The sequence below is a fragment of the Plectropomus leopardus genome, chromosome 16 (genome assembly GCF_008729295.1).
Source record: "Plectropomus leopardus isolate mb chromosome 16, YSFRI_Pleo_2.0, whole genome shotgun sequence".
Lineage (NCBI taxonomy): Eukaryota > Metazoa > Chordata > Actinopteri > Perciformes > Serranidae > Plectropomus > Plectropomus leopardus.
In genome coordinates this window covers 22,127,060-22,143,401 of record NC_056478.1, presented here as the reverse complement: position 1 = coordinate 22,143,401, position 16,342 = coordinate 22,127,060, and the positions used below count along the sequence as shown (strand labels likewise).

The window sequence follows — 16,342 nt, the reverse complement described above, 5'->3', positions numbered from 1 at the left end:
GTTTTTTCCTATCTGTGACAAACGCTTTCCGTTACAATCGAAACAGCTGCCACTCAGGAATGGTGAGGATCAAGGTCCTGATGCACTAAACCCACATCAAAGAGGTAGCGGAGACGAAGCCGACTGATGCAGGTTGCTTGTGTCTGTGCCAAAAAGTTTCACAAGAGCACACTGCAAAGACATATGCACCTGTGTGAGAGGAAATAACTCCTCAGACCAGCAGACGGCAGCACTCTATTCAGCCGTAAAAAATGGAAATCAGACAACAGTCTTGATGCTAGTCGGCACATTAACAACACAATACAATTTTGAAAGAACAAAGCATATTTACTATAAAAATGTTCAGTGAAAAACAACATAAACCATAATGAAACGTTTTTGCTTAAGAGCTCAATGATTAAAAAAAACAACCTTATATAACAATTTCTTCTCAATCCCACAACCTCTTTACTTAAGCTTTTTGTTTACTTTACCTCACTTCCTTTTTTTCTCGTGCACTGAGCTGAACTGCCAATCAGAGTGATTTCATTCACAGACGACTACCCCGTCTCCAACACTCATTCAACATGCCAAATAGGCTGAAAAAAGCCCATGAAGGCCAGCGACTATGGCGCGACAGATGATCGTAGACACCTCAACATTGACCTTCAGAGTCCCCATTCATTGGCCCTTTTTTTTTTTTAATGGTAGTCAATGTCCCAACAAAATTTTCTTGATGCTTTTTACAAATAAGTTGTTAGTCATAGCTGCTATAAGAAATGTGATCAATGGGGGTTATCTTGTTGGTTAAATTTAAGAGACTACTGTAAAGCTTACAAAAAGATATTAACAGCAATGTGCATCTGTGTGGAAAGCAATCATAACTAACCACTCAGTCACCTTTGTCCCTTCATTTAAACATTTTACAGCACTTTCTGTTTTACTACTTAAAGGGGAACGCTGCTGAAATGAAGAAATCCAATATATTATTTCCATGGCCTAGGAAAGTTTAATCAATATTTGTGGCCATTAGTTAGTCTCTCTCAAAGCCAGATCCAGAGAAGCCGTTTTGTATAAAAAGTGTGATCAAGGAATGGGGGGGGCAGAGTTGCCCCGCCTTTTAGTCAGCAACAGAGGCATTACCAGTGCCAAATTCAAGGTCTGTGTAAAAGCAACAACTGGCAGGATGGGATTGTGGGCAGGAAGGGTTTGACCCACCGCGGGAGACTGAAAAAAGATGCTTTAGTTAGAAGAAGAACAGCTGCCGAGTATGTCCACAAATTCAGAAAACAATGAAAATCAGAAGCTCTTTACCCTCCGAGTAGAGGACAGGATCGCCTGCCATGTAACAGAAATGGTCAATTTGGTCAAAGTCGCTAACTTTATACTGAATGACATCACAATTTGAGTTTAAGCACTCAAGTTTTTCATTTTTACTAATATTTTGTACTGTCTTAGACAATAGAAATGCATGAATTCTGAAAATGTTTCAATTTTCCCTTTAAGTCAACTACAGATCATCAGATGATGAAGGCAAACATGTTTAAAACAGAAACTGCAGGAAAAATGTATTGACCTAAATGTAAATTTATCAGTGATGCTGCTTGAGCTACTAAATTTTTCAAAAAGCAGCATGAGTGCAACTTGTGGAAAAAAAATAAAAATCAGCCTGATGCCCTAAGCACCAGTGCTACTGTTTTTTCAAGATTTAAATGAACTTCATATTTGGCCATATTAAAAAACAGCCCAGAGCAAAACAATCTGTGTTTCGGCTGCGCTCTATAAACACAGATTGCTGCCTTGACAAAACAAGAAATCTTCACAACAGTTGCTTATTCGGTGAGACCGATGTTGTGTTGACTTTTCTCTGAGCTCACTGCTGCTGTTTGGGAAGTCACACAGTTCACAGTTAAATTTCAAAACATATACAGAGAGCTGAGAAGGAGAGAATCTGGGATTTAGGGGCTCTGCCGGATGCTTTAAATTAACAACATGTGCTATAAATGAAAGGGAAAGTATCTCTAAAGTAAACTGTTAGGATTACTGATTAAAGACATTAAGCTAATGCCATCGTATTCCACTTTAAATGCCGGTATTTAACACAGTATGGACTTGGAAGTAGTTAAAGTTAATGCTTATGTCTTTTAAATTTGACATAATGGGCTCAGTGTTTTGAATGAAGTCCTCATACCTGAGACTGTGTGTGTGTACCGCTGTGGATGAGATTACAAATCTGTGATACGGTGATGACAATCAGTTGGCAGGAGAATGCACACTATCGGCAAACTGTAATTTGTACACAGTATGGCCTCTTATTGACATGATGTGTTTAATGCCGCGTTCGTGCAGTTGACAGCATGACCTTTTAGTGGAGGATGATGTCATCTTAAGGTCAGAAACGTGCCTCATCAGCATTTCAAGCGGTGAGTCCAAAATACCAAATATGCAATGATCTTTTGGGGTTACAGGGCGGCGTTTACAACCTGACACCTGAGTGATATATCGATAAAATATTATGGTGTGACATTTGACTGGACAGTGTAGTGAATTCTGGAGAAGATAGTATGGCGAAAGAGTTCAATCTTGTCTTTTTGGGTCTCGAAAGCTGCATTACTGTTTACTAGTAAGATTGTCTGAAGTTATTAGACTTTTAAAGCTGATTGGTCTTTAACAACTTTTGCTTTTCCTAATCATCTTAAATACAAATATCTCCACAAAGTACGAAAGTCAGCCCTAAATATGATAACAATATTGATACTGCGGTATTCAGACAAATACATCATTGTGGTATTTCATTTTGTGAGTATTGACAATAGCTCCACTGTTCAATGAACTCATATCCTGACATTCTCCATATCAGCTCTCTGGACCACACAGCAATATGCAGAAATTTAATTTTCAGTTGATTCTCAGTGAAAGGAAAATATCAGTCCATCGGTGTCTGTGGACAAGCCGCATGTGCTTAGTTAGGACACTAAACATCACCTGATCACGCACGCCATGGTCCTCTGCGCGAGCCTACAGTTAACCACCTGAATGAGTAAATGGAAATTAAGTCACCTCACCGTGCAGATTTACGACAGCTGCTCCTCAAAAAGCACCATGGGAAAATTCTTCAAAATAACACCTGACACAATAAATCTCCACCTAGTTTTGGTTAAAATCCTTAGTGAGGATCATAGCACCACAGATCATCCAGCAGTGACTGAACACCATCAGCAGCAACCTGAAACCACCTCTGAGACCTCACCACTGAGCTTTGCACTTGCTCTTCCACACACACACACACACACACACACACACTGTGCAGTGTGACACAATACAATAATGCCAGACATGGTACCTGTTGGTGTTTTTCACCCTGCTGCAGGCTACCGTTTTGTTTTCGCCTGTGTCGAATGATAGGACATCAGTGGGCACAAAAGCTATTGAACAACAGTCAAACACAGGGGCACTGTGACACTTTCTCTGTAAATAAGTATAAGGGTGAATTATAAATGCAATTAGAGTCTACTAATAATAACAGTAATACCAGGTAATACTAATAAGACAAGCTTTCAAAGGAAGCATGAATTCAGAGGTTTTCCTCAGGTTACAAACTGTGGAGCACACTGTAAATCTGGGCCAAATATAAATGTCTGTGAAGGGCTGAAAGGTCTGTTCAGTTCTCCACAACCATGATCCCCTCTGTTCCCACTGTGCTGACGGATCAGAGAGGGCTTTACACCAGCACCCTATTGTCCAAACACGGGGAACTTGAAAGACAGGTATATCAGCCCGGAGGGGGGCGATGGATCCTGCATTCCTTCCTTGCTTTTCCCCAAGAACTGTCTGCTGTTAAATTTCGTGTTAAGAAAAACGCCACGCCGAATGCCTTTAACAAAGCTGTTAAGTCTACGTGTCTAATTCACCGCAGGTGTACATGTGTTACAACACGACGTAAGATCTTCAGCTCAACACTAATAGTTGTTTTGCGCATTTCGGCTACAAGTGATACTCTATGTTCAGCATTGTTCAAGTAAAAACACAAGTTGTATACTTGTTTTACACTAATTGGCAGCGCTCTCCGTTAGGTATATCGGCGGAGAGGACTTCCGAGATAACACGCGAACATTGTGTAAAAGTTCAAATTTCACTCACTATAGTACTAACTGATGTGTTATATCACCACCGAATTGTAGATGGTATATGAAAGATTAGAGTAAGCTGTTAAGTCACGTTTTACCATGAATATAAACTGCCGTGAGTCATGGCAGTTTAAAATGTCAGTTTTTTTCAGTGGAGTCTGGCGTGGCGTTTTTCTCCATTGAGCGAACAGCGCGTGAGCTCAACAGATCCTTACCTCTTTGATTTTAGCCCGTCGGTCCTTCGTTTCGGGGTCCAGAGGCTCGTGTCCAGTCGCCCCGGGCGGCCGGTGATACTCAACGAAAGGTAAATTATTGACATCCTTCCCACCTTGACCCATACTCTCCTTCGCAACTTTCTCCTTCTCGATTATAATGTCTTGTTTTATCTCGTCGGGCCGTTTTTGTAGAGTATCCTTGGCCTCTAACAGAGCTTTTTCGTGGTCTTTTCTGATTTTGGCCAGGACCCTCTCGTCGTTTCCAGTCGAACCTGGGTCGCTGCTGTCTGGACCGGTGCGGGTGTTGGTCTCCACCGCGGAGGAATGAAAGAAAACTCCGCTAAGCAGCTTGGACGAGTCCGGTAGGAAAAATATGGCCCCGAAACACAGGGTTATAAAAGCGCTGAACACTAATAACAAAATAAATTTCTCTGTCAACCTAAAAGAGGTCGGGCTGGCAGACTTCCTATTCGGGGTCGCGGTAAAAGGCAGAAGAGTTGCAACTGGCATTTTCCCCCTCTTCCTTCAACAACTTGAACAACAAAAAAATGAATTTAAACGCTCGTTTTAACTCAACACGGACTCACAGTCGGGTTAATCCGTTCAGAGGTCCATTCCCCGAGGATGTAAAACGTGTCAAATGTAATGTAACAGTGGTAAAATCTCCGGTAAAAAGTTGAGGAGTAAGGCGGCTGCCCATACCGGAGACTCTCTGCAGACAGACCGAGTCCACTGGCTCACACAGGAAGCAACGCTGGATAGGCGTGACTGACAGCCGCGATGAGCTAATCACTTTCTGCCCTGTGAGTGGTGGGAACACGGGGGGCGTGTCCTCCCAACGGCGGGGTATATAGCCGCTGACAGCTGCGATTATAACTTTATGTTTCACTAGCCCTACAACAGCAAGGACTATAGCACGACTGAGCCAGGTTCAAGTTACAGCACATTTTAAAAGATAAATATAGTCGATATAGTTTTTTAGACTTATATTTATTAATGCATTTGCACTTCTAAATATGTACTGTTTTTATCCTTGCACTTTAGTTTTTTTAATCTTGGACTGTTGTTTTATTTCATTGTATTTATTTGGGTTTTTTTGTTTGTTTTTTTGTGCTTTAGATTTTAGTGTCCTGTTTTATTGTCGCTTACCAGGACCTCAGTACTTAATTTTGTTCCCTTTTACGCACCTCATGTTTTGGAATGACAATAAACCTTCTTGAATCTTGAGGAAGTTTTTTCCTTTTTTTTTTGTGAAAAACATGATTAAACAAATATCAGTGGACTGACCTTACAAACTATTTCATTTTTGCCCTTTTAAGTTCAAGTCCTTTATTGCCATATGCACAACAATTAGGCTAAAGAAAAGCAAAGAAAATCTTGGATTACAGGCTCCCTTCAGCAATGGTCATTAAATATGTATAAATAGGATGAAAAAAAGAATTGCTGCCTTGTATGCCCCTGCAAACCCATCCAGTTGAAGTTCACATCCATGTATTTACTGTTTAGAGCAAGACATAATTCACTTCCAGGCAAAATTCAAACATGGTTTGTGATTGGGAGGGAGGCTGTAATTTAAGAGCATACTTTAATTTTAAACAAACAAACAAACAATGTGTTAGTACAACTAAGTAAATGTGTATTTCAGTGTATGGGGTGGACTTGTGGAATGGATTAAAATGCAGAATGACATAAATCTTTTTTCTTTTTTTAAAAACTATACAAAAAAAGATATTTTTGGCAGATATATGGATGAGGATGAATTTGTGGCAAATTTACAGAAATTCCCTCAAGGGGTTCTTGAGATGTCGCATTCACAAGAAATGGGACAAACCAGGTAACAGTGACCTTTAACTTTGACCACCAAAATTTAAACACTTTATCCTTGAATCCAAGTAGACGTTTGTGCCAAATTTTAGGAAATTCCCTCAAGGCATTCTTAAGATAAAGTAAAAGTAATGGGCTAACATGTCAAATATATATATATATATTTATAAAAATAAGGTGTATTTGTGGTTGACAGTACTGCAAATTAATAAACTGAATGTAAACAGGAATATAGTTAATCCACACACACACACACACACACACACACACACACACACACACACACACACACACAGATGTGCATACAAGCACATTTACTCAAGTATACTCCTCTTAGGTACAGTTTTGAGGTACTTGTCTTATCTACACACATGGACTAAGACTAGTTAGCAGCATGTCCAAGTTGCTCTGTAAGTTCACCTTTAAATTATTCATCATTTTCTTTTAAACCACAATAAAGCATCCTTATTTAATTTTTAGCATGAATGAACACGATTGTGGAGTAACTTTGGGTCTTTAGTGTTTCCCCCAGCTATAACATTCCTCATCGGCTTACCCTGTGACCATGTCATGTGTGTTTCTGCCTGGCCTTCAGCTATGTGATGGTCACTTGTGAAAGAATGGGGTGGTGGGTCGGACCCAGTAACTAATTACCTAGCGGGTGAGCTTGAAAAAAGAGTTTCTAAATCTCAAGATACAGTATACAGTCATATTATTTATCGCCAAGATTTTCCAACTCATGTTCTGTATGTTGAGAGTACATTTCTTATACCTATTTATGCAGCGGTGTAGCAAGTGACCTTCCACACAATACACAGTTGACTACCATTGAAAATTTCATCTATTTCATTGTACAGGGCGCTTATTAGTATTCATAAGCTTAACAAATGGACAAAAAAAAAAACCACTCTGAAACACATAAGCGCATGCAGACATGCATGAATGCACACATTCACTAACTGATGAGATCCATGATCTTTGCTGGTCTGTGTGCGAATGTGGGAGATAAATGGCAATCATTTCAATTGTCTCTGTTGGTGACTAATAAGGGTTTGTGGAACCAGTCAGTTGTATGCGTGAAACATGCAATTTATACTTAAATAGGGGTTGGAATTAGTTCACAGCTAATACTAGAGTTTTATCAGAGAGAGAAAAAAAAAAATCAATCTTGGACTTGTTCTATGCTATTACAGATACTGATGAGTGTGTGCTCCTGTTTTCAAACTGAATAAATCATCTTCTTGGTGTGATTTGAATGTGTAAACTTATGTTGCTGGCTGTTGAACATTTTGTTGAACATTTACATTTATATACCGTACATCACTGACCGCATTGTTTATGACAAATAGCTGCCATGGCTGTACAAGTCACTGAGGCGAGGGGAAGAAAAACAATTCGGATTGAAAGCTTATGGCGTGCTTCCATATTAAAATTGTAATTCTGGGATGGCATCTTGTCTAAATGATGACACACGTCCGTATGATTACTTTCTCACTCCGCGATTCAAGCAGAAAATTAAATCTCGGATGAAATGTATGGCATCTCAATATTGAACTATGAGTCTCTTGTGGTAACAGATTTGACAACAGGCGTTCTTTCCTGCGTCATTTCGTCAAAGTTGGATTTTTCAGTGGGATTTGTTTTCAGCCTGAGTAGCTTTTGATAATGCATGTATCAAAAGAAACACCATTTCCCCAGTGGTGTCGTGGTTTTCTAGGTCTGGAGGAATAAATAATCTTTTGTTGTGAAGCTGGTAAAACCTGTGGAGAGGTGTGGGGTAAACCCACTTTTAAGGCTCAGTAAAAGGAAAAATCCCCTTTGTATATTATGCTTTTAGATCCTAAATCTAGCACTCCCTGTAAGTTATTCTCAGCATTGAAGAGTTGTAGTTTAGCTTTCTGTTGTATCCATCCGTACTGAGAAAAGCTGTCCACATCAGACTTAACATGGTAATTATAAGTGGGACATGGGACATTTTTAGTCAAAATAGTTTATTTTGAATAAAAATGTCCCATGTCCCAAGTCAACCCCAAAAGTCAAATTGGAGTCGACCCCAAAAGGCAAATACTCCACTAAATCTACCAATGTCGGCAATCCAAGGTAATAAAACTCCAAAGTACTGTACTAATGCAACCCTAGTGAAAGTAAGAAATTCCTTGTATACATTATGTATGATTGATTATAAATTCATAAGCTACTTTGGATGTGTTTGTTCAAAGAAGATAAACACATGAAGCCTTCAAAGCTGCAGCAACAAGATGTCATTCTTATTGAGTTGAAATGAATTCTAGTCTACTGTAGCAACTGTCTGTGTAAAAATCAGTCCGTCTGCCTCCTCTATTCTCCCTGTGTGACTGATGAATTGTTGGTGCAGGATGACAGCTCCAGAATGAAAGAAGTCCTGGTTCTTTGATTGTAAGGGACCTACTCTAAAACCTGATGGATATAACCAACGATGTAGATCAAAGAAAGAAAAATCTGCTTTCAAACTCTTAAATAGCAGTGCTGAAATTTTAATGTCTAGTTATGTAATTTAAATGGGGGGAAGTTATCCGTAGGAGCAATATACCAAACAACAAAATGAACCCAGAAATAGAAGGTCCAGTATTTCGCCTCCAACGACGAAATTTAAGGGGCCAGTTTACTCCAAAATCAAAAATACATGGTTTTGCTCTTGTAGTGCTCTTTATTCAGTCTAGATTGTTTTTGTGTGAGTTGTCAAGTGCTTGAGATATAGCAACCTGTTCTCATTCCAAACTCATCAAATAGCGCCGCGCTGTCATTGCTTTCAGCGTACAAGTGTGATGCCAAAAGCCACCTTCCACATCCACATGCAACACGCACAGATGATAATGCAGTTGGACAGGACTGGTGGCGTTTTTAATCATACACTGGCGGACAGCCAGATGGCAGCAGGCGTGTATTATTTTGAAGACTTGTACACTCTAACTTATAACACTCTTTTGGATATCCAGACCTGAGGCAGAGTTTGGTAGACTTACTTGGGGATGGAAGGTGTTGTTGAATCTGGTGTCAGTCCATAAAAGTGGTCTCAGATCCAGCTACAAACTGTGGTCTGAGTTTTGCCAAGTCCACCACGGTCCCTCTTGGCATTGGCAGTTATTTCCTTATGACTCCATGTACCTCATAAAATTACGTTAAGTATGAATCATGAAAGTTGGCGAGGTGATGGCGTTGTTTCCAGGTGACAATTCAAGTCCTCTTCAAATGTGGAAGAAAACAGAAATGGTGAAATGAAATCAAAAATGAGAACTAAACATTTCAAATTCTCTATATTCTGACAACCCCCTCTCCAACAGTGGGCCAAAAATGAAAAGACCCCAACACTCATACATGTTTATTTTGGTCTTGGGCCTAAATAGGGCTTCATTCACTATATTCTTTGAATCTATTTAAGTCTGGGACAGTTGTCTTAATCATGGCAAACAATGTCAAACCAATGACTGTCACAGCTTTAAGACCTTTAGAGGGGTGAAAGCATAAACAATTTTTTTCTCAGTTTATACTGATAATTCTGGCTCAAGGGTTCAGTTCAGTTCCCATTTTTTCCCACAATGTCCTCATCACTGTTCAGTATTATTATCCATGTGTGTTAATGGTATTTAGACCGGCAGCTCCAAATGAGTTTGAGATTTTTATTAAACTAATATTACTAATATTGTCAGCTCAATGGCCCTGGGAATCCACTTTCAGCCAATTTGCTGATGTAAAATAGGCCATGCAGTCATCACCCAGCTGTTTGATGCTTCTCCTTCTCTCTCTTTCTCTGTCTCTCTCTGTCTCACCATCTCTCTCTTTCTCTCTCGCTCTCCAGTCCAAATATAACCTTGCCCCAATCTGATTTAACCACAGTGGTCTCATCCCCGGGGCAAAATGGACTCATTTATGCGGAGAAAGGAAAAAGACAGAAACAGGGAAGAGGAAAGAAGTGGGAGAAGAGAAAGTCCAGCAGAGAAGAAAAGAAAGGGTCTAGAGGGTGGAAGGGTATGAGGGATGGTAGTGAATAGAAAGCGTGATGAAGAAAGGAAGGGGAAAAAAAGACTAGATGTGCTCAGTGAACGAGGTCACTAATTGGGTTGAGACTTGTAGCTCCCCTGCAATCCATTCCCCCTCGTTCCTGACAGAAATCAAATTATTTTGAAATTCTTTTATAAGAGCAAGAAAAATATGTTAATTTCCAGTTTCAAGAGGCTGAAATAAGGGGGACAAATACTGGAACTAAATAACAAGTGGTCAATATTAAGACTTTTTTTTTAATGCTTTGACCAATGTCATGTAATGTTCTATGATTTGACTGTTTTTTAAATCTTTATTTGTTCTGTTTTTTATTTAAGGAAGATAAGATTAGAAAGGAGATAAGATGACACATAATCTCTAGTGACTGTTTGAGTCATGCTAACTATAGGTGCTGTTACTGGACTTCTTCCCCAGAGAAGAGGACAAAGATTTAGAAACAATGTCATATTTCCTAGAGGAAAACACAGTGCATTTTTTATTTAAAAGATTAAGACATGTATTTATTAACATATGCTTCTTATGTAATTAGAGGTCTTACTCCAGCAGGATTATCAGCACCAAATACTTTGCACTGTTTTTTGTTGTAAATGTATTATTGGTTTTTTTTTATTTTTTATTTTAGATCAATATGTAATACAGACATTTATAGTTATTGTGCAGACATGGGGCATTTTTCAACATCCTATGGTGTTGAATTACTGACTACATTTACATGCACAAAATGTTCTTGTTATCGCTTTTATTCCATAAAAAGGACATTATTGCCACTAAGCTGTTTACATGGCTTATGAAAATGAATATTTTCTAATATTCCTGTTAACATGCAGCTATGCGCAGTCCGATTAATGAACCCTAACATGTCATTTATACATTAAATACAGAAAAGTGGAACAGCATCATTCACAACATTCAGGAAAAGACCTAATTAGAAAATCTAAATGGAAAATGCTGTTTACATGACCCATATCAAATTCAGAATATTGTCATATTTGAAATAATAGTGGAATATTAGTATGCATGTAAATATAGTTACTGATGCATCTCTTATATAATGGAGATGCCTGACCATAGCCAGTAAACGCTGCGTTTTAGAGTTCATCAGACTACCAGACCCTTAAAGGACTTACAATTGGAAATTAATTAGTTTTACTGTCATAGTTTTAAAAACACACATACACTTTTCTAAACTTTTTCAGATGCTTCTTTGTCTGATTTTTTTTTACTCTTGTATTTTACTAGTAGTGGCAGAAAAAAGACTGAATATAAGCAGCATTTTAAGTCATTTCTACACCATTACTCGTATTTATGGTAAAATTAATAATATAAGTCATGTAAGTTTTTCTTACTAGAGAGATTAAATGCCAAATTTTGGGCTACATGGTGCATAAAAACCATTAGCATTACTACATTTTTGGCTACTTTGGGGCAGCACAATGCGCTACAAACAAAAAATGGACATGGTGCCACCTAATAGGCTGAACATGTACGCAAACAGTTGCTATAAAATACATTTATGTGTCAAGCACATTGATCAAAGAGGAAAAGGGGGGATAGATCACAAGTCAGGATTTTTTGGCCATCAGATTGGCCACTCTTTGTAGTTGGAGGAGGAAGGATGGGATCTATCCCATTAATCCTTGCTGAGGCAAGAAAAACTTAAACAAGAAACTTCCCTCCCAAAGCGCCAAATGAGATCCTGTTAAGCTTTAAGCAGATATCTATTTTCCCCTAACTCTGGATTCTACCTTTTTTTTCATATCTGATTGACATTTCCTGGCAGAGTTTTGCTACCTGTACTCATACATGATATTCACATGTGACTCTAGGGGTCGAGGAAAGATTTATATTGGATTGTGAAATCTTTCTGCAAACACCAGAAATACCCGCTGTCAGCCTTGATATTTCTTCCTGACTTTCTAAATATGAAAGGGTTGGACAATATGATGCTATATTGTGCAAGGGGAAAATGCTGCCACCCTATAGAGATTTAGCAATACCATTTCTACTGCGGGAGCTGTTTAGGGCAGAGTATGTAGCAAATCATGAGGTCTCGTGTTATCTAGTGAATCAAGCTGCCTCCAAAGTTAACATGACTTAGGCAGACATAGAGGTGGAGAGTGAGGTCGTAAATACAGAAACACTTGAAATTATTTTTCCAAGAAACCTAGAGGGTCTAGTGTGTAGGATTTAGGGACATCTATAGTAGCGAGTTTGCAGATGGCAGCCAACAGAATCTTCTACTGTCTGCAAAGTGCGAAGGAGAATTACAGTGGATGACATGAAAATGCGAAAAATGTGCAGGACCCTATCTACAGTCAGTGTTTGGTTCGTCCGAACTGGGCAACTGTAGAAACACGGCGCTGCAACATCTTCATAGACAAGGACCTGCTCCCTGTGTAAATATAAAAAGCTCATTCTAAGGTAATAAAAACACAACAGCTCTTATTTTCAGGTGATTATACACTAAAGAAAACATACTTATCATATAATACAGTCCATATTTGCCAATACATACATCTACAAATTCTTACACTCTAGACCTTTGCTTCTATTTTGAAATAATTTTAGTTTTACTGGTTTAGGTTTGGTCAACTCAGTGTGAGGCAGTTAGGCAGTTGCTTTTTTTTGTTTGCTTGTTTGTTTTTTTGGAAGTTCCAACTTTGATAATGTACAGTTCAGTTATTTTAAACCATTTCTTCATTTATAGAGCAATTACTGTACTGTGATTTCAACACTGTCTCCTAAAATATTAGATTTGTATGTTGCTAAACAGCTTTCTAAATTACATTGTTGTGTAAGCATAAGTGCTGTCTGGGTTATGTCCAGACACAAAGTTTCTTTCAGGTAATGAAACAGTCATTAACAATCATTAGGCAACAAATGCAGTTTTATTGGAAGGTTAGGGTAAGGATAAGGGAAGATCGTGTTAGCTTTTGGCTAAATGATAATAAATGAGTTAATAAAAGCATACTGGTGAAGTCAGTATGACTGGATACTGTAATAAAATACTGCCTATTATGGCTGAAAACAACTGAAATATGTTGTCTATGAACATTTTGCTAATTCATTCAGTATCAACACTTTTGCACCTTGGCAGATACATTAAATAGCAACATTTTACTTATTATGTTTATAGAAAACACAATTTAATTGGCATTAGGTTTCCCCCCAAAATATATTTGCTGTCTCAAATGCATTATATATAAAGTAATTTACAAGAGGCAGGGTTGTGTGAAATATGTTGTTACTTTAATATAAAATAACAGATACTGACAGAAGATTATGGCCATGTTTGAGATTTTTGTTTATTTTACTAAAACAAAGGACCTCTATATCTCAAACAATAGGTTGTAAAAGTCATCCAGGTTGCAGGAAGTGAACATTTTGAACAGGTGTCTCTCCGGGGAAGAGGAGAGCTCTCCAAAGCTGTTGAGTGTAAACAGCAGGTTGGAGTTGAGAGGTCCTTGACAATCAAACAAGAGCGTTTTGGCACACTGAGTCCTGCCTGGGCCTTAGGGATATCTTCTCTCTATTTTCCTGTCATTTGTAAAATCTACTCTATCCCAAATCTTGTCTTGAGGCTAGTTCTGAATAATTTTACATTTGTAGACCCTGACAGTGAGAGGGCACATCAGTAACACTGGAACACATTCACAGTGGGAAGATAATCCATTTCTGTGGTGGTTTATATCAAACATACATTTCATTTAAGCCTAGTCTCCTGGAATTTTGTGAAACTAATATGACGCCTTTAAATCAACTTGAACACAGCATGTTTATCCATTTAGTTTCATACCAACAGGAACAAAGCATACATCCTTTGGATCAATCAGAAACCAATATCCGGGCCTGTAGCAGTGCAATTTGAGAAATGAAATATTAGCTAATTAAACACCATTTCAGTTTGTTAACAGCCTACTGAGCAGGGTTATAACTGAACCTTCCTTGATGAAGCAGTGCAGCCCAATCGCCAACAGAATCTGTTTCCATTGTATGTTTCTGCAAACCACAAATAAGTTACATTTGCATGTTTTACATCAACAAGAATAATTTTGGGGGCTTTTTAACGAAATTTTTGAAAAGACAGTTGTAGAGTGAAAGGGGATGAGAGAGGAAATGATATGCAGCAACGGGCCAAGGTTGGAATCTAAATCAAACTTGCTGCCGCTGCAGCAAGGACATAGTCGTTAGATATGGGGCGTCTGCTCTGTCAGGTAACTTAGCTGGGTGCCCCGTCATATCAACATTTCTAAAGAGATGCTTTGTATGAGCTGATGTTTGTCATTGGGAGAAGGAGGGAATGGTGGATGGCGTGTGACCTAGACTCGCTGCCTGCCAAACTGCAGACCACTGTGAAAAACCAACACCACCAGTTGTTTTTTGGTGACCCTTCGTAGTATTTCCACCAATGCTGGTGGCACCACACTGGAGTGTTTACATTAACCTGTGCCTACTTTTTCCACCAGCTTTTGTGCCACCAAATGTGGATGCTTTAAGCCAGAATGTGATCGCTTTCTAACCATAACAAGTGTTTTCGTACCTAGACCTATCTATACCTTCATCACAGCGTCGTTGAAAAACTTAAAGTTTTGTCATATACACTACAAAATAATGTAGAAATGTATTGTTACTGGTGATTGGCATGAGCATTGTAATCAATTTAGATGAGTGGTTCCCAAACTTTTTTGAAGAGTGACTTCAAAAGAGCATTGTTAAGATATAGGTAAAAACACATACTGAAACAAAGGGTTAAAGAGTACAAGAGCTCCATCAAACGCAATGATGTGAACTATCCAGCTGCTTGTCATTTCAACAAATCCTCCTCTCTTTTATTTCAAGGTACTGAACACATTGAATTGCCAAGAGGGGTAGATGTGGAAAGAAAGATATGCCATAGGGAGCTTTAATGGATTGACACTTCGGATGCACTTCAGCCTATGGGCCTCAACAAGGAATTTGATGGAAGTGTTATGCTTTAATCCAAGATGTTTCTTTTCTTCATGTGTTTTGTAGAATTTGGGGTCTATGATTTGTTATGGTCCTCGCCTGGTTCCCCTTGATGGCTCTTTGTTTTGTTTTTGTTTTGAGATGTTTGTTTTATAGATCTCTGGTTAATGATGGCTCAAACCTGATCCTGCTCAAAGCCCCATTTACTATATGATGAAATTACCAAAACAACAGAATAGGTTGATTTTCACTCAATTCCAAAATGCAATTAATATTCAATAATATACAATTCTAACAGTTCCTGGCAACAAAACCAGGTGGTAAGGTGTAGGAAAAACAGCACGCTGATACTTCTGTTACTAATGTGACGTTACAAACATTGTTAATAAAAGCAGTCAGTGTTTTCTTTGGGAAACAAACACAGGTCTTCTGGGTGAAATTCCTGTGCTTGTTTATCCATATACACTCTGATGACAGACTGATTGATTGAAAGGTTCCAAGCGTGCTTAGAAAATACTAGAAGGTGGAATCAAATCACAGCAGGTTCATAGTGTAATATGTAGACACAAAAGTCTGTTGACAAAGCAGTGATATGATATGGCTTGGGATAAGAAACTACTGCTATAACATCTTATACAATTCACGGTCTATGCAGTCACTCCACACTTTATAATTGATGACATCCCAAATTTAAATTTTAGCACTCTAGGTTGGGAATTTGGGAGAGCTGCTAATGTTTGCTAATGATTTTTCATTGTCTTAGACCGTAGAAATAGGTGTATGAATTTTGGTGGGCTTTGTTCCCCTTTATGATTATACATTATACATTTCATTATATATTAGGTTTACTCTTACATAGAAGTCACTAACTTTGAGGCATATTCTATTTATAATTGACCATACTTTTCTTTGGTGAGATTTTTCGCTTCCTCAGCCAGTCTTTTCCTAGAATATAAAGAGAAAAAACCTGATTAGAAAGTCATTGAAAGATTTAGGTGGAATAAATCCTCCCACTTCTGTGCAAAGTGAAGTGCCGTTCTCATCAGTTTTATCGAGCTCCACTCTGCGGGATGACAACTCTACAGCCCATACGGGTTGGAAAACCAGCGCTGACAATGGAATGAAAATGACAATGAGAGAACAAAGGAGAATGGCAAGCACAATTTTCCTTGAAACAGTGACTGAACTAGTGTGACTGCTACTTCGCATAGA

The 16,342-nt window shown here is 38.5% G+C and overlaps 1 protein-coding gene across 1 annotated transcript in view; it reads right to left on the bottom strand.

Annotated features, from left to right (window-relative positions):
* man1a1 (mannosidase, alpha, class 1A, member 1) overlaps positions 1 to 5,197 on the bottom strand; it is a 166,179-nt gene extending 160,982 nt beyond the window's left edge. The window contains exon 1 of the mRNA XM_042503009.1: positions 4,322 to 5,197. Within this exon, the coding sequence (XP_042358943.1) occupies positions 4,322 to 4,831 (510 nt within the window). The 5' untranslated portion in view covers positions 4,832 to 5,197. The remainder of the gene's footprint in view (positions 1 to 4,321) is intronic.
* Between the last annotated feature and the right edge of the window lie 11,145 nt (positions 5,198 to 16,342).